This window comes from Artemia franciscana, chromosome 2 (assembly GCF_032884065.1).
Source record: "Artemia franciscana chromosome 2, ASM3288406v1, whole genome shotgun sequence".
In the NCBI taxonomy this organism is placed as follows: Eukaryota; Metazoa; Arthropoda; class Branchiopoda; order Anostraca; family Artemiidae; genus Artemia; species Artemia franciscana.
Genome location: NC_088864.1, coordinates 56,389,976 through 56,413,571, shown reverse-complemented (window position 1 = coordinate 56,413,571; position 23,596 = coordinate 56,389,976). Strand labels below are relative to the sequence as shown.

Sequence of the window (23,596 nt, the reverse complement as noted above, 5' to 3'; positions counted from 1 at the left end):
TTTTTTGCACCACTCGCACCGGATGAACTCATGTTTCAATAATCCGATTTGAACTTGAACACAACTCAACACTGTTTCACGGTTCTTTATTTGATGAAGGGTAACGAGAAACTAAATACAAAACTGGAATGACACCCTGGTCTGGATACCCGACTGACGGGATTCATTAATCACTGGAGAGACTTCAATGTCACAGAAGTACTCCGAGCCCAGAAAGGACTTTACAAACCCCTGCCAAAAGGGTGACCATAAATTAATTAGGGAGAACGGCAAAAACAGGATACTTTCTTGAAATGCAATAATCGTCGAGTATCTTGAATTTGCTATTTAGTAATAATTCACAGTAGAAATACGGTAAAAAAAAAGAGAAAAAAGTAGAACAAGGACGAATAAACAAAGAATTACGTGGTTGAAATTGGGCCCCTCCAGAAATCAGGGGGGGGCATGCCCCCCCTGCCCCCCAAATGGCGCCACTGTTCAAACCACTCAAGTTACGTCCATAGTAAACCAGTTTGATTGAGCATCAATTAATTAATTAATTAATGCGATTACTAAATTAATGCGTTAATTAATAACTAATTAATTACTACCACTAATTAACGCGTAACTAACTAATTCAATGAGCATCAATGGATCGGAAAAAGCCAGAATCCTTCTAATACCCGTTCGAAGAGGAGCTTTACGTCTCAGTGCATCCTCTTATTTCTGCAATCTCTTCTACATTTTTCTCTGTACTTCTAAATTATTCGCCTAGATTTTGCATTTATTTCAAATCTAGCCCCCTTTCCAATAAGTTCCTTTGTATGTGCCTGATTCATGGACTATTTTCTTAAAAATAAAGTGCATCATCACTTATAAACAGGGGAACAGGGATAATGAACTAACTGCTAAAGGGCATTAATTAGTAGTAGTAATTAATTAGTAATTAAGTAACACATTAATTTACCCACAGTAATTTTGTCTCGGATATGTCAGTTATCTAAAATTGCCCACTGTATCATGTTTATGGTGGGATAGTTGTTTTTTTGTCACTTTGTCAAGGTATGCTTGCATGATTTTTTTTCACGGCGGGGTGGGCAGGGGAGAGGGGTTAAATGAGAGAAAAAAATTACAAATATAAAATAGGGAAAAATCATAAAGTTATGAAATTTGGGGGGTTGAACAGTGGTTGCAGGACAGAAATCCTCAGCCTGTTTGCGCACGTTTTAATTCGCTTATGTACCTTGTATACGAAAGTTCATGAAAGTTCAAGTCTCTGGACTTTGATGATATGGTTTGTCACTTCATACAATCTTGGAGACAGGATGCTATTGTATGTGGGGAGCCTGATATTACGCCTGATTTTGGGATGATGTTTCAGTGATGGGGATGTATCAAATCTGTTTTATCTAGATATGTTCATATAGGTAGTTTTTAGACAGCTTCATCTAGATATGTATCTATATAAACCACTTCAAATAATAATATCTGTCATTGGGTTTATTTGAGTCTTTTACTTTTGATAGGTTAAAAGAAACACTTTCCAAAGGGTAAAATAGGTTCACTGAGCATATTTCTTTCCCCTAGGAGGAAAACCTTTGTCCTGTAACAATTCTTAAGAATATTCTTAGCAAATTTTCAGCAAAATAGTATGCTTGCTTTGATGATGTATCAAGTTGGGCTAAAATAAACCTGTTTCTTATCAGTCTTTTTAAGATGTTAAAATGAAGTTTATTTCCAATATTTCTCGTTATTCTGCGTAGCACTGCGCTGTGAGTAGCACTAATAGTTTTATCAACCGTGTTTAAGTGCTCATGCTATCCCTCTTATCCTTTTTCCCTTTCTCTTTTTGTTCAACTAGCAAGCTTAAAAATATGCCCTTTTTTGCCTGTGTTGGAATGTGGCGAGTCTGAGGAAGTTATGATTAGTTAGATATGTAATCATAGTAGCGTGGGAACCCATATTAAAATTTACTCTTATTTTGTGATTTTTAGCAACACACTGACTACTTGTACCTGTAAAAATTACCCAGCAACCGAAAAAATACCCAGCAACCGATCGATGCCATTTGCGCCATAAAGGGCTCTGGGGAATCTGTCCAACTTTTCTTTTTCTTCTTTAATAAAGTAGTAAAATCGATGGCAGTAATGATCACTCTTAAATATAGCTAATAAGAGGAAAATACTTTTAGGAAACTTTACCTTGATTTTGCTGCACAATCTGGTGCCAATGCTGGTGCTATGTTCCTTAAGGATGTCATAGTAAAAGGAGACCTTGATGACCAGGAAACCCGTCGGGTTCTTGCTGAGTTCCCCTACCATATCCGTGCTCCTACTGAAAAGCTGTTGGGTGAATTTGACGTAAGCTGAAATGAATCTGTTAAATTTAGGTTTTGCTTAAGCACCTATTTTAGCCTATATTTTGTTTAAACTGTGCCATTAAAATAGTGGATGTTTAATAAGGAGATAAAGGAAGTATTGCTTAACCACACCATATGAAGTAAAAATATGGCTTCAGATATTTGTTTGCATGGTATGGACTGTGGAATGGAATAGCAATGAACAATAGTAAACAACAATAGAAATAACAACAAAGATTAAACAACATCAATTATAATTATATGCTGACATTTCAATGATGTAACGATGTTTATTTTATTTTTTTTTGTAATAATTAAAATTCTAAATCGCTTAGTAGTAAAAGTATGGTTTAATATAAGAATATTGCATGTTTTTATCGTTGTTGAAATTAGTGTGGATCCAAGATCAACTGATTTAAATCATTTGATTTAAACTTTAATTTCAACTGAAATATTTAATTTCAATATTAACTGTAATGAAATAGTGATATTTATTTTTGTCCTTCTAGATACTTGTATAGAACTACCGAGTGCCATTTAACATTTTTGGAATTATCATTTTTTGGAATCACAGATTTATATTATATCGGAGCACATTTTTTTTTGTTAGTATTAGATGTATAAGTTGCGTTTTTGTAACCCTTTTGTTAATACTAAAAAAAAAAATATTAAAATTCTCCGCTCTTAAGTTACCTTAGGAGTCAACAACTTAAACTTAAGAATAAATTATCTCCAGTATTTTCGTTCCATTTTGATCTAATAATGTATTCTTTATTTGCAATATTAAGAGAAGGTCCACAACGATTTACTACTCCATTGTTTTTTAGTTTTGTTACACAATATTCACATTACATAATAGTATTATTATGTTATGTAATATATTTATATAAAGTATATTATGTTTAAAATAATTTAGATTCAGATTCATTTATTCAAAAATTCATATTCATCAAAATCTTCAACTTGCCCAAATGGAGAGACAAGCTCGACTACTGGGCAATACATATAAACAAAATTTAACAATCCTCATTGATACAGAACAAACAAAAATGAACCACTATTTCATCAATAAAATGAAAAAAACAGTATCTTTAATGAGAGTATTTCAGGCGGAGTAAGTGGAGTGAGGCCAAAATAAACCATAAAATAAAAAAATTTTACCAACCGTTCTTGCAAGAAGATTCCATTATATAACTTTTTAATCGTCTCTTGAAAGATCCTTTTGGTAACTCAACAAATTTATTTAATGAATATTTGTTGGCTATTGATGGGATCATATACCGGAGGTTGAAACGGGATCTTTCATTTTTCACCAGAGGTAGTTTGTACGGGTTAACGCATCTAGTTATCAGTGAATTTTGATGTTTGGACAGTAAATTCTGGTCAAAAAAGAAATTATAGAATAGAATAGAATCGGTTTTATTTGCACAATCTCTCGTAGTCATCAAACTAAAGGGCGCTTGTGCTTACAAAAAAAGGATTAATTCAAACGACAAAAAAAATTAGAAGACAAATAGGATAAATTCAACAATTGTTATACTTTGATACAAAGAAAGGGATGAATGAGTTGGAAAAACGATTTGTGCGTGAAGGAGGTACTGCTAATCTGTCAATTTTCTTCAACCTAGTACTTCGATGTTTCACTAAAACTGGTGGTAGTATCGATCTGTATTTATCACTTCTGAGAAGATATTGGCCAAATTCAAGGACCAAACTGAGACGACGCTCTTGAAGAGAGGGAATTTGTAAAGTGGATAATGCTAACTTATATTCGGTAAAAGCATCGCACAATATTACTTTGACTGCTCTTTTTTGTATTGACTCAAGCTGGTCACTTAGGTAAATAGTGTTATTGACTTGTGGGCCCCATACGGGACATGCATACTCTAAAATTGGTCGAATGTAAGTGAGCTAGGCTATCCTTAGTTGTGTCACTGAGAAACCAAATCGACGCATTAGTATAAGTGTCCGCATCGCACTATTTGCCTTTTCGATAATTGTATCGACATGAAGGCTGAAAGAGCAGTCGATGCTAAACTTGACACCAAGCACTACTGCCGAAGATTCACTTGGATAAGGAGGAGGAGGGCACACAAAGTCTCTTCAGGGGATTAAAGCGAAGGATTTTAGTCTTTCCTTCGTTGATTTGGAGGCTGTTCGCAGTACATTCATCTTTAAAGTTGTTGATTATTTCGTTACAGAATTGGGGGACAGCCACAGACTCCTCAACAATGTACTTCAGTAGGACTGACAAGTCGTCTACATACTTAAATCTTTCTTCATAGCCGGAAAGGATGAAATTTATCACTGCCAAAAATAGTAGACTAGCGAGCTTAGTACCTTGTGGGGCTCCGCATGTAAGCTCGACCCATTCGGAGTCGGTATCTCCTGGGAAAAGACTGTAAACGCACTGATAGCGGGCTTGTAAAAATTGATCACTAAAAGGAGAATATTTTTTTGCGCACCCATGTTTCGTAGATTAGTGATAGCAATGGAATGGCGAATAAGATCAAAAGCTTTTCGGTAGTCTACGAGGAGAAACTCGACAATGAGATGGTACATCCGTACTAAATAAACAGTTGTGCTGCTGCCTCTTAAGCAATTCATACTGATACGGGTCTAGATGTGCAGAGACCTGTGACATAAGTTTACGGTAAATAAACGTTTCTGCAACTTTAGAAAGGTTCGGAGTTATTGATATAGGCCGGAGTTGATCACAAGATTTTGGACACCTTACTTTTGGAATAACGCGGACATATGCTCTTTTCCAAGAGCTAGGGAATACTTGCTGACGGAAACATTGGTTGATTATAGAAGAGAGTGGCTTAGCAAGAAAAATGGCGAATTCGCGTAACAGCTTTACTGGGAGCTCACCTGGGTAAGACGCACAGTTCGCTTTCAGCCTTAGGAGTTCCTTATAAACAGTGAATACAGAGACTTATGTACATGTTGAATCTTAAAATAACAACTAGATAATAGCAGATGAGATTTCTGTGTAAGAGTCATTATATCTAGAAACAGGTAAGAAGTACGTGTTTCAGATCGGATATCTGTACTCCTCGGGTGTTGTAAAAACTTATCTAGAATTCGAATAGCTTAGTTTTGCAGGGTTTTTATTGGTTTAATATGTGATTTAAAAGTCAGCAAAAATATAACTGAGCAATATTGGATGTGTGCATCAATTAGGCAAAAATATAGGATTCTTAGAACCTTATATGAGAATAAAAATTTTAGTCGGTGGAGCAAACCTATATTTCTTGATAATTTTAGTCTCAACAACGATATATGTGTTTTAAAATTCATGGTAGGGTCAAAAACGATACCTAAATATGTTGCTGTGTATATTCTTTTGATTTCATGAATAGTATCAATGGTAATTTTATTCAGAGAAATATTTTCAACTTTTGATTTGATCTTCCATAAATAATAAATTCTGTTTTAACAAAATTCAATCAGTTTTTCTTTCAGTGCATCTAATGTTGGTACTTTTAAACTTGCTGCAGTATCATCCGCAAACATAATTGTTAATGCATTTTCAGGAGTAGATTTAGGGAGATCATTTATATATATTAAAAATAATAGTTGTCCTAAAATTGAACCTTGCGGTACACCGATATTATTATTCGATATCTCAGACGAATATTCACCATCAATATCTACCACAAACCTTCGATTGTGCAAAAATGATTTGATTAATTTTAAAGGTACTCCTCTTATTACCGCATTTTCGAAGTTTTTTGAAGTGTCGAAATCGTGATTTAAAGTTTCGAAAGCTTTCTTAATATCAAAAAACAATGTAGCTGCTAAACAATCATCATCTAAAGCATCATTAATGAAAATATGTGTTGCGGCGACGGCATCTTCTGTCGATCTATCTTTTAAAAAAACAAACTGGAACTTCGAAAAAAAATTATCTTTTCCAGAAATGATGTAAGTCTATACTTCATTATTTTTTCAAAAACTTTAGCCAGTGGGGAAATGAGTGCAATAGGACGGTAATTATTGGGATCTTGAGCCTCACCTTTTTTTAAATATAGGGATTATTTTAGCCTTTTTCAGAAGATCAGGGAAGACACCATTTTTTATGCTCGTATTTATAACATGTGCAAGAGCATTTTCTTTAAAAGATTTGTCCATATATCATCTACTGAAGCCGAATTTCCTCTCTTTAAATCACTAATAGCTTTTTGGTATTCATCAAATGACACTGGTAGCATATACAATGATTTATCTTCGTTTTGGGGCAAAAATCGTGTATAACCTGATGACTCATCCAAAAGATCTCTAACCAATTCTTTACCAATTTTACTGAAATGCTTAGCAAATAATTCTGCGATATCCTTTTTTCAGTTGATTCATTAGCGTCATTTCCATTATTAAGAAAAGTCGGTATTGCTCTTGGTTTATTTTTATTTAATTTATCATGCAAGATTTCCCACATTTTCTGCTGGGACGCAGCTGAAGATATTTCCTTCTCATAATAATTTCTTTCACTTTTTTTCAAAGTTCTAGTCAGAGTATTTTTGTACAATTTGAATTTCTGGATGTTTTCATCAGACGGATAGTTGCATTTAATTTTGTATAGTCTGGTTTTTTTCATTAATACATTTTAACAGTCTTGGGGATATCCATCGTTTTTGTGGCATTGACTTGGGTGTTTTCCTTTTAACTTTTGGACATATATCATTATAAACATCATTAAATGATTTATAAAACATTTCCAATGCCTTGTTTGCATCCTCAGTACTGATTACTTCCTTCCAATCTATATCTCCTAGCTTAATAATTAAACGCGCAATTGATTCATCATTTATTATATGACCTGTTTTTCATTACGTTTATTTTTTTTTTAGATCTGGCCAAATTAAATTCCGAAATTATCACATCGTGATCTGAAATATCGTTTAATATGACAAAAGTTGAAAAACAAATACTATTAGAAAAAATATTATCAATTAATGCTGCTCCATTATCATCTATTCGAGTTGGAATTAGACATGATGGGAGCAGTCCTTGACAAAGCATTAGTTCTAAAAATTCTCTTATCTTCGAATCATTTTGCTTTGCTTGAATTTTCATTAGGTCTAGGTTGGAATCACCAAAAATAAATATTTGCTTATTCATTTGTGATATTTTATTTAATAGAATTTCAAGTTGCATCAAAAATTGATCTATGCTTCCGGAAGGTGGGCGATATAAAGATATCATAATTGTTGATTTTTTATTAACTTCACATTCCAGAATAAACGTTTCAAAAATCATTTCTACATTCCAAATCATTAGGTCTCGTCTTATTTTCGATTTTAACTCTTTTCTGATGATAAATCCTAATTCACCATGCTGATGGTGTTTTCTACTCTCATGAACAAAATCATAATCAAAAAACTTTACATCATTAATATTCCTATCATTTAAGAAAGTTTCGTTTACCGCTAAAGCTTCAATTTTATTTCTATTAATTATGTCATTTATGAACTCGATGCTATTAAGTAAACCTCTGAAGTTAAAACTAGAAAAACGTACATTACTGCATGTGGGGATAGAATCATCCATAAATGAATATTTGTTTTTCGTGCTATCTTCCAAAATTACTGCTTCATCATCCTTCACATCCCTCGTGCATTCCAGTATATCAAAAGGATTTCCCTCTAACAGTTTAGTTCTGCCTGCAAGGTCAGGTAAATTATATAAACTCAATATCATAAATCAACAAAAAAGCCTCACTCCAGTTAATCCACATTTTAACAAAATACCACTCAAAAAAGAAAACTAAGCTAGGCACATAACAACCGCATACGTCGGAGAAATCCATTGCGTTTCGGTGGAAGTATGTTCATTCTTTCTCATTCAACAGAGAACACGCACATTTTGGCAACAATGTGCGCACACCAACACATATTTGCGCAATTATATAATGACTATTATGAACAAACCCTAAAAAATCACTAATAATGACAAAAAAAAAAAATAGCACAATTTATTCGACACATCCCTCCCAAGTTAAGGAGACTTTATTACTATCATTCAGTATTTTGTCTCACGTAAAGGCCCCTCTTATTGTTAAGGAGATGACACATGGGCAAAAAAAAATTCCACGGTTATGCAAATATGAACTTGAAACCTCTACAGTATCGTCCTCTGATATTCTGAATCCGATGGTGGTATTTTTGTTAAGATCCCTTGACTTTTTGGTGGCATCCCTCCCCACTTACGAAAAATAGGCATTTTTTGGAATACGCATAAAAATTCAGTTCTTTTCATGCCTCTATTGTTAACAAAACTCCGTTTTTTATGGTTTTGGTTACTATTGGACTGAGTCACTTCTTACTCGGCCGTGTCTTTCGTTACCAAAAACTGTTTGCTTAAGCAATTTAATCTTAAAACCTTTTCCAACAAAAGTGAAAAAAGGAACAATTTTCTTACTATCAAAAGATTATAACTATCTAAAGTTGTATGTGTAAAAAAAAATAAAAATAAAAAATATGAACGACGTTAAGCATATGCCAAATTATGTTGATTGGGAAACATAGTATTTATTCTATAAGTCTTTCATATTTCTAGGGATGGTTGAGAAAATCTCCATTTTCAAGTGAGAAAAATGAACGAGCCTTCCTCTTCAGCTTTGCCCACCTTGCCCAGAAAACTTGTCATACTGGTAAATGCCGTGAAGAAACCGTGAGCCGCATTGGCAAACTTTTATATGATAAATTCAACAAAGCCAAAACCTATGAAGAGCAAGTCACTGCCATGTATGCCATGAAAAACTTCGGTCATGGTGCCACTCTTGAGCGTTTGATTGCCCAAACTAAGCCCAATGTGGATAGATCTATTCGTTTGCACGCTCTTAGTGCTATAATGCCTCTTGCCAACACCAACCGTGACAGGGTGAGTTGTTATTTATTTCATGATCGTACCAAACAGATCTTGAATGTCAGTCTGGGTAAAATTCAGTTATGGTTACATTTGGTCGTTGTGGATAATCTGGGTATATCTTTGGTTTTTAGACAGCTTAAAACAGTGCAACTCACAAAAAGATATATTTTTTCGTTTTCATATTTGTTACATATCTGAGAGATTACGCTTTCATTATGAACTGTCGAGGTCTTTATTTTAACAGGTTGATGGATATTTTGTAATTTCTTTATAGGCAAGATTTTCAATATTTGAGGTGGGATCTCAGACAATGTCGATGTCCAGACTAAAGCTTAAGGTGGGGTTTTTTTTTATGGGAAAGCTCTGAAGGGCACATGGACAACAAAAACTGAAAATTAATAGGGCTTGTTCATAAGCTTTTAGGTAATGATGCAATAGATTATATAATCATAGTTATTACAAATAATCATATTATATAATCATAGTTATTACAATAAATTAAATTAACGAAAGGAGCAACAGGTTGTAAAAAAAAAAAATGCAGTTTTTTCAAATAAAATAGATTGATTTCAAAATATTTAGACTTTATAATCAAAAGTTGACTTTGATGGCATAAACTCTTGAGAGTTTACGTTCCACATTGATGTGCAGGATCGGACGAAGAATTTTATCAATGAATCTTGCCGAGTTATATTTACTCTTGCCTTATATGGTTATTTTTTTTCTATTGGTAGAAAAAATTACATTTTGGGTGGTATATTCTTGTCCTAAAATAACGGGGATTTAGCGAGTTTACTTTGGCTATCATATGTCCGACCTCCTCACACGTCAATGAAAAATAGTAATATTTATGTTTAGAATTTCAAGAAAAAAAATCAATAGACAGATCTTCCTTTTATTTTAGGATTACCTTTTGGCCATTCCCCTCCCATACTAGAATAAATATTTGTACACTATCTACATTCACACTGGTTAATTGAATACCTCTGTTTTCTTATAATATGATGCTGGAAACGGGAAGAGCTAGGACAGTTATTTAAGCCCTGAAATTGAATTAAAATCAAGTAGTTGTGTGCATCCAGCCATGACTTATTGTAGGAAAAGCCAAGACAGATTGTCCGACTGAATGAGAGGCAAATCTGGCATAAGCCCTTGTTAGGATTATATAAAATGATGTCAGTTCATTTTTTGATAGATAAGTATGTCTATCATCCATCCATGCGTCATTCCTATGGAAGAACTAAGGTAGATAGTCATAGAACTAAGGGATGAAAGAATTGTATTGATTTTGGGTTGATGCGTGACGAACGATGTCCACTGGACTTATATGGACGATATTTTTCCATTTCTGGGAAACTATAGTCCCGTTAATAAGTATCATCCGATATGACCTAATAAAAGGCAGGGGGGCACAGAACCAGAAGTATTACCATGTGTGAATTATTTTATGGAAGATAATTAGAATAATATGATACACTAGTTTAAACATATATCCTATCTTCAGCTTATTTCTGTGATAATTCTTACCTACCTAAATCTTGCCAACCTAAGATATAGAAAGCTCGCTGAAATTGAGTCACAGAAAGATTACCAAAGAACTAGAAAAGAATGTTCCGGTTCCCTTCTCATGGATCGGGTGTGGTTTTTTTTTCACTTTTTCTTACATCTCTCTAATTTTTCGAGCAAAAAATAATCACAATTCTAGCAGGTCGATCAAAAAAAATCATAATTCTAAATTGATGGTGCCAGACTTAGGAATAAAAACCTCAGAAGACAAGCTTTCAAAATACTACCAAAAGGACAAGAAATAATTTGATACAGCAGTTAAAAAAAATCTTTTTTCTCCTCTTTTTAGCTTATGTCAGTGGTAATTCCTATCTATCTGAATGCCATGGAGCCAACTGAGATCCGATTGGCTGCTGTTGGTGTAATTATGAATAGCAAGCCTACATTCCTTGATTTACAACAAATTGTTGCTGGCGTTGTCTGGGATAGGAACCCACAGGTCGTCAACTACGTCGTCTCAACGTTTAGGAGCTTTGCGCAAGCAAAGAACCCATGCATTGCTCCATTGTAAGTATGCTGACGTTATCTAGCCAGTCGGTACAAAGTTTGATTCTATACAATTGCGGCGCAAAGCTTCGCAATTGTAGTGCAGTCGCATAAATTTCGCTTTAGCTTTTAATAATTTTACTCATTTTTATCGAAGCCTCGATCTCAGATTGTAAAGTTGATTTGTAAATTGAAGCGTATTAAATATACAAATCTATGGGATTGGCCAACAATAATTTCAGTAACTACAAAAGTAATACTTTGGTTATCAAACTTTCCAAAGATTAATAATTCAAATTAATGTCTGGGATATTTATACAGTGATTTATGAAAGATTTCAAAATCCTGAACGTCCAAACTCCTTCACCACCAACTTTGAGTCAGGTCCCAATATATAAATTAGTTTCACAATTCCAAAATGTATTCTTGAGTAAACAGTTTTACAAAGTGTGTTTTATGATTGATGAAATACCCAATTCCCAAATACTCAACAAAGAATTTGGGTTTTATGATTGAGGAAAATCTATCACGGAAAACACGCTTATGATAGCTTAAAAATTTTCAAGATCTCTGGGTGTACTTCAACGAGTTTAAAATTTAGTTTCAAAGGAAATTCTTAGATTAATTTATTTTTCAATTTTTCACTCGTATATTTCTTTATATGGGCAAGTAATTTTGTGTCGTGTTATAAAAAAAAAATCAGAAAATTCAAAATAAAGCTGATAAGCTTTTGATACCTAATTGGAAATTAGCTTCAATTAAGAGATTAGAGAACAGATTATCAAGTAAGCATTTTTACACATAAACATCTGAATACTATACTACCCTCTTCTTTCGAATCTTTTTTCTAATAATAGTGATCTCCATAGTCATGATACATGAGGAGCATCGAATCTAGGTCATTAATATAGACATACAACTAGAGTTTTTTTTGTAATAATAAATTTTGCTCCCTGTGTATGGGATATAATACCAGTTGCAATACGAAATACAAGCCATCTGGTAACCGCCAAGGCCACAGCGAAAAGATTTTTCTCTGTAAAAGAATAACATTTATGCGTTTGTGCGTATAACATTGTGCGTAATTTATGCGTATGTGACGCATAAGAATAACATTTATGCGTTTGTTTAATGTAACTATGGTTGTTGTATATGTGTAAGTTTAGTATTATTACCATGTAGAATAAAATAAAATAGCATTTTTTAGAATATCTAGAATACAAGACTCCCACCTGCTGTCTACGAGCCCTCAGGAGTTTTCTTAGCAGATGCTGCAAACATGTTTTGTATTTATTTGTCAAATAGATTATCTTATCTTACTACCATGATAATTATGCTAATGATAGTAATTATTTGGTGCTGTCGAGAACTGTAATATTAAAAAAAATATAAAAAAATTTTTAACAGTGATTCCAGGAAGTCTTAATAAGTTAATATTTTTCCTTCTTTAGCGGAATAATTGTAATCGTTTTGAATAGTTTTATCTGAAGCGCGAAAAGTTTTGCCAAAAACGGAACAAAAAATAACAAGTACAACTATGGATTCTAAAAAAAACTACACTGGGAAACCTTCCTAAGCAGTTATGCGTTTGTTGTTTGTTTGAATGTACAAACAAATATCTGAAAACCCACCATTCGTTTCATAGAGGGTTGGCTATTTAAAACCCTTTCAAAACATCCAAATACAATTTTTTTCCGAAATACAGAAATAAATCTAAGAAATGAAAGCTTGGGAAAGCGCAAAATTAAACATTTTTTCCAAAATCTTGATTACTGGAAAGTAAAATTTATGACAAGATAAAAATAATTTAGTTGATTCTGTTTAGTTGTTTCTATTAATTTTGTTCTTTTCTTCCTCTTTATATCTCAAGATGTGGTTCTAATCTGCGTTTCCGACTACTGCTATCTAGTGCTAGAGCTTTCCTCAAAAATTTTAAAACAGTTTTTATCATTGATTTTGTTAACAGCAGTCTCCCTCTACACAACATTAAAATCTGTCTCTTTATTTAATATAGGTAACATGATTATTATAAATACTTGATTTATAATGGTGCCCTATGGCCTCATCCCAGCTTGATACTGAACAGCAACTTGACGATATCACCAGTTCGACCAAATCAAAACTGAGGCAATCACATTTGAGTCACATTATAGTCACTCATAGGGGGTCAAATACTACTGGTACTAACAACCCACTACAACTCCAAGATACCTGAAGCCAACACAGCTGCGCACACTTCTTCATCTCAATCTATTCAAAACCTCCATCTTTGCACCCTCTCAAGAGGCCCCAACCAGGACAGAGGCAGTTCTGGTGGCGCTGGTTATTCGGTTTGGATCTGGGGTCGGTGATGAAGCACTGTAAGCTCATCCAGATTCGGGCCAGGTCTAAATGGGTAGATGGATAAATGTGGAGAAGGTAAACAGGAAGGGTGTGTAAAAGCACACGATGACTAACTCCGACCGCCCATTTCCCTTCCTGGCTGAAGTACCACGAAACGGGTATCGGCACCGCCAGTTGACTATAGGGTATAGTGCAGCATCCTTTACCTTTAACATTCGGGGAAGACCTGCCTTTTGCTTGGCAATATGGCTGGCCAAAAACGTGATCTGTGTCTATCTGTTATCCTTCATCCGCAGAACGTGTCCTACCCATCTCAAACTTTCTCTCTTTATAGCCCTAGAAAGCGGAATGGAACCACATTTTTCCACATAGAACCACAGCTTCCTGTTTGAACTACATTGAGTAAGATGGGTACCCAGAAGAATCTCTAGACAATTCCCCTGGAAAACATCTAAGAAATCCGTCTTCGTTTTTCGAAGTGCCCACGTTCTAGGATCATACTTGGCCATTCTCATCATTGTAGCTTCCAATATTCTAGTCTTGGTTTGCAGACTTATCTTCCCATTCCTCCAGTGACAAATCTGACACAAAATATGCAAACATACTCCTGATAAATTTTCTGCTTTTTTAAGACAGTTCAATATTAAAATCTAGTGAGATCAATTATCATCCATAAATTTTGGCTTTTTATCAACAGGTGGGGCAATGATTTGACTTGAGTACTACTGTTCAAAATTCCCAAAGAATCCATAGCACAAAAATTAATATATGAAACGTTGTTACAATATTTTTATTTTATACGGTGTGAGTAACGGAATGCTAGTTAGTTCCGATTATAAACAGTCACAATCTCTTAAAAATTCCTGCTTCACATAAAAAAACAACAGATCTGCGTCGTTATTCCATATATATTTTCTTATTTAGTGCCAACAAAATCAACTTACTTCTCCGTCGCATCTCCCATTTGAAGACAAAGATAAACTACAGCTCCAACAGATATTATGACTACAGTAATGATGACTACGGTTTTGGAGGTGGTATCCAAATTGCAACCATATATGGTGACGAATCTAGAGTTCCCCTGCTGACTGTCTTCCGCGTTGGCTACAGAGTTGGTGAATACAATTATGTGCCGTTGGAGGTAAATATTTAAATTACCTATTAGCAATATAGAATGTTTCATTTCTTCATCGGAGGGAAGGGTAGAGCAATATTTTACAGGTAAAAGACGGGGATAACTACACAAACGATGACTAAGCTGGTATTTAAATTGCAGCCTTTTATGGTGGTGAAGTTCCCTTGCTGACTGTCTCCAGCGTCGTCAACATAATTAGAACATAAAATTATCGATAGAAGTAGATATTCCATTTTTTAATGATATTTGATTTGTTTTGATATCAAACCTTTTTTTTAACATGTATAGTTGAAGAAAGGGTATATTTTTCTCAAAAATTTGTGAAAAAAAGGTAACTTGTTCAATTCAAGCATTCAAAAGCTTAAAAAAATCTCTTTTTGTCTACATTAAGCTATTTTTATTATATATTTATTAGCATTTAATTTGTATTGTTTAATCAAAAAAGGACTTATATACTAACACCTTTGTTCAATTCCAAATAACGTTTAGTAGCCTTAAAGAAAATGAGTAACTTTGCCTAGTGAAGGCAACTGAATAATTTTCTTTTTTTGTAGTCGGTAAATAAGGAATAGTTTCAGTTGTACAAAGTTTTTATTCATTAATTATTTAGGTTGGCATGAAAATAGCAAATAGAAAGGATACAATTGCAACAAAATGAAAAAAAGGGTATAGTTAGGATCAATGAAATGAAAAATAAGCAGAGATAGAGGGAGCCAGAATTAAAAGTTGCTCGATTTAAATTAACCCATATTTTTTCAGATCATGCTTCGTCTTGAAGGAATTGAAGACACTTTTGTCAAAGTTTTCCGTAAACTTGATCCAAAAGCTTTCAAGCTTGCTGACCTTGAAGCCGTTCTTAAGCAGCTCAACGTAGTTCCCAGAGTTCAAAATCCATTTAAGATTGAGCTTGCCATACGCTACAACCAGCAAACTGTTTTCTATCGTCACTTGGATTCCGAAAAACTCAAAGCTGCTGCTGGAGGACGTAAGTTCTAATAATTACTTCAAATAAATCATGTCATAAAATTAAAGGTGGTTAATGCAAAGATGGTCCCATCTCAAGAAACGAGCTTGGAGGGGGGCTGCCTAGAACTTTGACGTTTTTTTTCGTTATATTCATTGTCTGAACTTAAAAAAAAATTTCTACACTTAATTTATTTTGTTTGAATAAATTGGCACCCAGCAAATTGGGAATGATATTTTTTGTGGTTTGATAAATTATAGTAGTATATCTTGTTTCATTAAATATCTTTGGCCCCCCCCCCCCAAAAAAAAAAAACATAAAAGAAGTTTTTAAATTAGTGTAGGTGACGTTAAAGGTTGAATTTTTATGTGAAAAAAATTATTATGTCACCGAGAGGAGAGGAGGTGGGATTCAAAAAATAATAATAAATAAATACAAGAGGAAGGAAGTGAGTGAACTACAACAAAGCTAAGGAGGAAAGTACTTCCACCATTGGGTTTATGCTACGTGCTACTGTAGTTGCTTCTGCTATAAAAGGGTTTGACAACCCTACCTGCAGAATTTGAACGTGGTAGGTGATTCAAGGCGCAACCGCCAGACCCTTTTGAGGGTAACCATCTTTAATGAGGCTGCGGTCACTGGCTATCCTTTATTTTGTGAATTAATTCTTCCTTTGAAAATTTATTTTCTGTCCTTATTGACCATTTGTTTTTCAATATGACCAGAGGAATTAGAGATCAAAGACGTTGAAATTTTCTAATTTCTAAGACTATTGACAACTGGAAACTAATAGTGCCGAGAAAATTGCAATTAAAAATGAAGCTAATTACGGGGATTTACTTCACGTTTTATTAAAATGGGAATTTTAGTAAACCTTTTTTATCGTAACTATATTAATTAATTTTGAATTGATGAACGAGAATTTAATCAAACGAGTATTCTAGATAAAATGTGCTGAACTAAATTTCAAATTTTTTGCAAACAAAAATGTGCCCTAGGCGCAAAGGAGAAACAAAAATATGGAAAAGCTAAAAATACAATTCAGAACAGTGAACATATCGAGGAATGAAAAGAAATTACAAGAGCAAAACAGAATAAAGATAATAAAAATCCAAAAATACAATTTAAATATGTAACTAAGTTACTCCTGTCAAATTAGATTTTGTTTTTTTCTAGGGTCCTAATCGATTTTAATATGAATAATTGAAATGAACTTAATATTTCATTTTCAGCTGGCATGAATTATGGTGCTATGGCAAAGGAGGTCATCACACTCATACGCAACCAGGCTCAAGGCATCCTTCTTGGAAGTGGTCAGTTCTCTTGGCGCCCTAACGATTTAGGTGTACCTATTGCTGTCGGAGTTGCTAACCCAAAACACTTAATTACTAAGGATAGTTTCTCTCGTGCTGAAGGAAGACTGCCACAATACAACATTGAGATGAACAGTGATCTCCGCTTATACTCTATGCACTATATGTTTGCCTATAATCCACTTGGAATGTCACAAGGCGCTATTAAATACAGGTCGTCTCGAGTCCATCTTCCAATGAACGCTGTCATCGGCGTCAACCCAGCAGACCAGGCTCTGACTTTTGCACTGAAGACTCATGCACCCGAGCGTGGCATTTCTGTCCATATGTCATCTGGTACTATCGTAATGGTTTATGGCAAGGATTCAAAGAAAGGACTGGATTACATGACACAGTCTTGCAAACAATGCAAAGTCGTCGACCTCGTTACAGCTGGACCTAAATATCTGAGAGGTAAGCTCGTTTCCAATATGTTTTCCATTTACAAATGTTTTGTCAATCATTACGCAAGGATATTTAACTCTTTTTGAGTTTACTCTTTATTTGTTACTTACTCTTCGGTGCCTTACCTTTTTTTTTACTCTGTTGCACAAGATCTAGAATCAGAAGAACCGTAAGTGCGCTCAAGTGAAGATACTAAAATGATACCTACAATTTTATAATGACTCATACTAGAAATATGATATACTTATTTAATCAAATGTCGTGTTTCAGCTCATCATTTGAACGTTGGGTTTTCTTCACACATTACGAATTTGTAATTTATTAGACCTAATCCTTGCATTACCATTTACGTATTGTGAGTTTACCAAAAAATGGAATAAATCCTGGACATTGCCACTTTCGAAATGTAGGCCCTAAAGTTCAGGGACTAACATTTAATAGCTTTTAATTATTAAATAACTAAATTATTATTAAATAATAATTATTAAATTAATTAATTATTAAATTATTAAAATTAATTATTAATTATTAAAATTAATTAATTATTAAATAATAATTATTAAATTATTAAATGTTAGTTATTATTAAATAACTAACATTTAATAGCTTTCTTTGTCACAGTTTTTTACGAGCAGATTGCTGGACCGATAAAACATTAAGATGTATAAAAACAGAACAATAAACCGAATCCATATGGATTTAATATGTTTAATTTTTTTTATTCCCACCTCTTTCTGTGAGTGGTAACGACTAATAACATATTTAATTCAAAAAATGGAATATATGGATGATTTAGTAATAATAACAGTAATGGAAAAAAATAGTAAGGAATATTAAAATATGGTTGAGCCTGCTTTTCTTGATAGAAGATATTTATTTTGGCGGTATGCACATCATGGGTTGCCGCATCTCAAGAAAAAAGGTCTTGCAACAGGAATAGTCTCTTCCAAATTGTCAGGCCGAATTTTAACAACATTTTCATTTATTAACAAATTTTTGCTAACTACGCCCTCTCTATTTAATTTTAATAAAAACATAAATCACACAAAATTACAAAATGATTATAACCGTTAGATTAATTATTTGAAATCTTCCGTGCTTAAAATTTCTGAAAATTTTCCCACTAAAACCGCCTCTGCAGGTATTACAAATACGGCTTTCACTCACTTTAGTATAAATCCTCCACATCTTAAATTACTAATTATGAGCCAAAACATGACACGATTAAACTGGCCTTTCTTGACAGAAGATTGTTATAGTCGGTAGCCTCTTGAATTTATATTACCTTTATATACCTTAAAATTTTGAATATATACCTTAAAATTTTGAATATACCTCAAAAGGCACTGTAAATCTTTTCAGGTGAAGTGATTCGTGATTCTGAGAACGAACGTCTTGGTCTTGAATCACATTTTGAGATTTACAGATGTGAACAATACAGCAGCAAAGCTGCGGCTGGTCGCTTTCTTTACCAGACTCTCAACCCCAACCAGATCAACAATGGTGGCTCCATATTTGGCTTTGCTGCTATGGCATTTATGCACATGCGCAACTTCCTCAACTACTACCCTGCACCAGGTGCATGCAACTTGAAGCTTCTTATCCATCAAGCCAAAACGAATCCAACAACTGAACTTCAGTTCTCTGTTGGAAGAGATATGGCCGTTCCAAAGAAATTTGGCGTCAACTACAATTATTACAAGGTAAGCTACTCTAGAATAATTTAAACATTTTTTTTTTTTTGATTTGACAACATTGAACATGTAAAAATTGTGTAGGCCTAATCTTGTGTATTTGAAAAACCCCACAATAAAAGAAAAGAGAAAAAATTTAAAAAGTACATTTTATTAGAAAAACTGTCAACCAAGGTTTACATTGGAACAGCATGTTAATTGGGGGGGGGGGGGTCAAAAATACCATGTTTTGGTGGTTTCACTGAAAAGCCTGTTTTGGTATCTTTAGGAAAAAAAAAGAAAAGAAAAACAAAAACTACCATTTCCTAGAACTCACAAAAACATTTTACTCCTTTATACTAGTTATACTATATATTATAATTAATTATAATTATACTCCATAAACATTTTACTTTGCTCTCCCAATTATGACGTATTGAAAAATATGGCATTAATCTTTGTTTAAACATAGATTTATGGCATTAATCTATGTTAGCTATTTTAATTCAAAAGATGGGATTCACATCCCACAACCTCAAACAAAGCAGGTTTTGCCGATGAGCTAAATTCATTTGATTCTGTCTGGTTAAGTTAATGAGATATTTGGGATTTTTTCCCTCTACCAACTTATAGATTCAGTTGAAAATTGGAGCTTTCTAAATTAAGATTGCTTCGTGATATCCAGGATAGTCAAAAGTCTTCAAAATCGTTTCCTAGTAATAACGGGAAAAAACGGAACATTTCCCAGTTTATCTAAGGAACATTTTCCCGGTAATCTAAAGGATTTGGTATCCTTTAGATTACCAAATCCATGTGCAACCTACATTTAGGGAATTTAGTTAATCTAAAATTAGTAAGAATTATTGAAATAGCCCCAAATGAATATTTTTGCTTAGAATAATGTAAATCAACTATACAATATAATGCTAGACCTGATCTAATTTCTACAAAAGCTAAGGGTGTAATTGACCCTACTTTTTCCTTGTTTTTATTAAAGTATCTTATGTCAGTTAATATGCTCCTATGACTAATATGTCGGGTTAAGCTATATAGAGATCTTTTAAGAGATTTATCTTTCACAAAAACTGATAATAAGCAAATGAAGCCATATATAAAAACAAACGAAATGGCTTTTGAAGGAAAACCACACCTATGGACTTCCACAACTTTAAAAAAATATTGCTTGCTATTCCCCAGTAGCAGCTCATCATTACCGCTAGTAAATGAATTTTACCTTAAATTCGTAAGTCTATTATTCATAAAAAGAAAATATCCCAACGCAATCCCCCAAACCACCACATAGTGGACAACTGTATAAACAATAAATATAAGCGACTTGATTGTCACCATCACTCTATACATACAAAAAGAAATTGAAAAAGAGATAGTTCTTTCTGCCTATAGTAGTGGGGACTGAATGTAAAGTGATTTATTTATAAATTAGTTTAAAGTCCCATCCGTGTCTACGAGTCGATTTTTTTTTCGCTTCTTCTCTCTCTCTCTTTCTCTCTTTTTTATGTACTCCGTGTGAGCTATTGAGGTGTAATTCCTTCTTTTTTTCTCTCTCTCTATTGTTAAAGGAGACAAAACGAGTTGCCTCCCTGTCTCCTTTGTATAAGATTTATGTATATCGTTTCTTGTTTAATAAAGTCAGGTCAAAAAAAAAAAGAAGGGCAACATAAGACATTCTTTGTACTGAAAAAACTGTCACCACTGAACAAAATAGCCAACCACCTTCAATTCGTTTCCTTTTCCAGGGTGCCTTGAAATTGAAGGGTGATGTGGAGCGTCAATATAACTTCAAAGTACAAATTGAACGAGCGTTCGGAAATGTCAAATCTAAAGTCTCCCTATTTGTTGAACGTCAACCAGCACCTTCTGTTGGAATCACTCGACGTGCTGTTTGCTTTGACGTCAAAACAGCGTGGAGTCAACCTCCTAATGATGCCTTTGAATTCCCATCTGCTACTGAGCCATCTGTTGCCCGCGAAGTTAGCTTTAAATGGGGCGAAACTCAGAAGTCAGGGGACTGTCCCGACCCTAGACTCCCAACTACATCTACCTTCAAGATTACTGGAAATGCAACAATTACCGATTATCAGAGAGAAGCAGCAACTAAAAAAGATCGCTACCCATTTGATCAATGTATTGCAGACAAAACAGCCGATGGACGAACTGGTGTTGTCACTCCTCTTACCAAAGCTTGTTATGATGCTGTTAATGAATATGCTACACCATCTTCTATCGTCTGGAATGCTGAGTACAGACAAATATCAAACAGAGGAAAGAAGTTTTTAGTGCGCCTTGAAACGCTGTTCCGTACCGTTTTCATGGCTTACTGGGATATGCACGTGCCAGCTACAAGACCAACCCATGATACTACTGGCCCAAATGCACAAAATAGCGGTAACATCGAACTTCGTGCTGTTTTCAACGACGAAGAAAAGAATGTGGAGGTCCATCTCCATACAGACACCGTCCACAACCACTTTTACGACGTTGGAAGATTATACAAATACAAATCACTCATCCGTAACACGCGTCTACCAGCATGGGAAAGCATCTTGTATAGTTGGGGATTTATTGGCATTTGTGACGTTGCACCAAAGAAGACTATTTCATTTGACTTAGTGAATGTTGAACATAACCTTCCCAAATGTTGGACCCTTGCTAGTGCAGATTGCAGCCCTCAACCGAGATATGCCCTTTTCGTCAAAGACTCAGGTGACCAGCTTCCACTTGCTGCTCAATTCTATGTTGGTGGTCATGTTGTAGAACTGGCTCCAAAGGGGGGTAACCTTGGCTTTAGCATCAATGGTAAAGATTTGGACGTAAAAATGGGAGAAAAGCTTCAATTCCCAGACGCTGATTCACCACTTATTGTGTAAGTAATCTTTTCCGTGTTTTTAATAGAAATTTGAAAAAGTATATAAAAAGCAAAATTTGGGATGGGAGCAAGTTTCAGTCCAGTAGGTAGCTTAGAGGTAGGTAGCTTAGAGTAGAGTTCTGGCTTCTCTGCTGAAAGATTTTTTTCTAAAGATAGTTTTTGTACATTAGGTTCCTCTTGGTCAAATGACTTGTGGCAATAAATGTTTAACTAATTAGGGACAAAAACGGGAGGCTTCTGGATTCATATGAAAAATATTTGAAGATTGAAATTAGCCTGGAGCAAAAAATATATTATCATAGAAACTGCCCGTTTCTGCTTATTAGTTTTTCTTTAAAAAATATTATTGTCGATGTAAACGATTTTTTAATTGTGTAAATTCACAGCTTTGACGCTATATGTAATAATATTTATAATAAAAAAAAGTAATACATAAATTGAGATGTGGTTGGTTGCTAAAAATTTTTTGACACTCCGTCTAAGTTTGATGACATTTAAATTGAAATGTATCTAAACTTGAATTGTAAATCTAAAATCTGTTTCCACATGTAGTACAAACTAATAAGGACATCAGTTTCAAAATTGGATTTAACCTGGCAATACAAGGTTCTACGAAATAATGGTTCACCTTTTCTATTACTTTTTTGTTTTTTCTTTTATTTTAAATTAACATAAGGTATGCTGATAAAAAAGTAACGTTTTTGGTTTATGAAACTTTTTTGTACATATATTACAGCAACAATACACCAAATTCACTAGGCTTTGTCTTAGTTTTATTTAAAGTTATACTGCTTCTCATTAAAAATTGGTCTTATAATGTTTTTTTAATGGTCTAAAAGATCGTAATTTGGAGAAAATACTTCAATTTGTGTTTTTTAACGGTATGTCATATATCAAAATATAATTTTTTGGATTTAACTGATTTAAGTGGCGATTTCTCATAGTTAATGTTGGATTACTAGCAAATGTTGGATCTTTGTTTGTTCATCATAAAACGATTGAGCTAATAAGCTTCAGGCAAGGGGAGATGTGGGTTTTGTCGTTCCTATATCCAATACTTCTATCGTTCATCTTCAAGCTGAAGTACAATTCTCAGATGAAAAAAAAAAATAACTTAATTTTTACACACCGAATGAAACAAAAATGTAAACGGAAAGAATTCTTCGAAAAAAAGCAATTTATTCAATGTATTATGCGTTAAATCATTAGGTATTAAACATTAATATAGTATGTCCAAAACCAAAAATAGCATAAACAAAATTTAATTTGACGATTCAGTTTTCCAATTAATTCTCCTTCTTTAGAAGTTCAATTTCCAAACCTCAAATCCAACTGAACGTTCCGTTAAACAACTTCAAGTATAATTCTTGGCTAATCTTGTCAAGATCGTCTTGAGCACGAATGATGTAAATGTAAAATGGTTTAAGGTTATGTGGTACCTAAAATGGTTTTTATTACCTTTTGTTTAGCCTTCAAAATGTAAAATTTATATATTGCCTTCAAAATGGTTTAGGGTTATGTGGTACTTAAAACTTATTGTTTGATTTTTAATACATTTTTCTTGTCCGTGAATT

The 23,596-nt window shown here is 33.8% G+C and overlaps 1 protein-coding gene across 1 annotated transcript in view; it reads left to right on the top strand.

The window, feature by feature from the left end:
* LOC136043804 (uncharacterized) overlaps nt 1-23,596 on the top strand; it is a 57,420-nt gene that overhangs the window by 27,506 nt on the left and 6,318 nt on the right. Inside the window, exons 8-15 of the mRNA XM_065728723.1 lie at nt 2,171-2,339; nt 8,900-9,223; nt 11,067-11,284; nt 14,531-14,747; nt 15,501-15,726; nt 16,938-17,471; nt 18,825-19,165; nt 20,893-22,019. Coding sequence (XP_065584795.1) covers nt 2,171-2,339; nt 8,900-9,223; nt 11,067-11,284; nt 14,531-14,747; nt 15,501-15,726; nt 16,938-17,471; nt 18,825-19,165; nt 20,893-22,019 — 3,156 coding nt within the window. The remainder of the gene's footprint in view (nt 1-2,170; nt 2,340-8,899; nt 9,224-11,066; nt 11,285-14,530; nt 14,748-15,500; nt 15,727-16,937; nt 17,472-18,824; nt 19,166-20,892; nt 22,020-23,596) is intronic.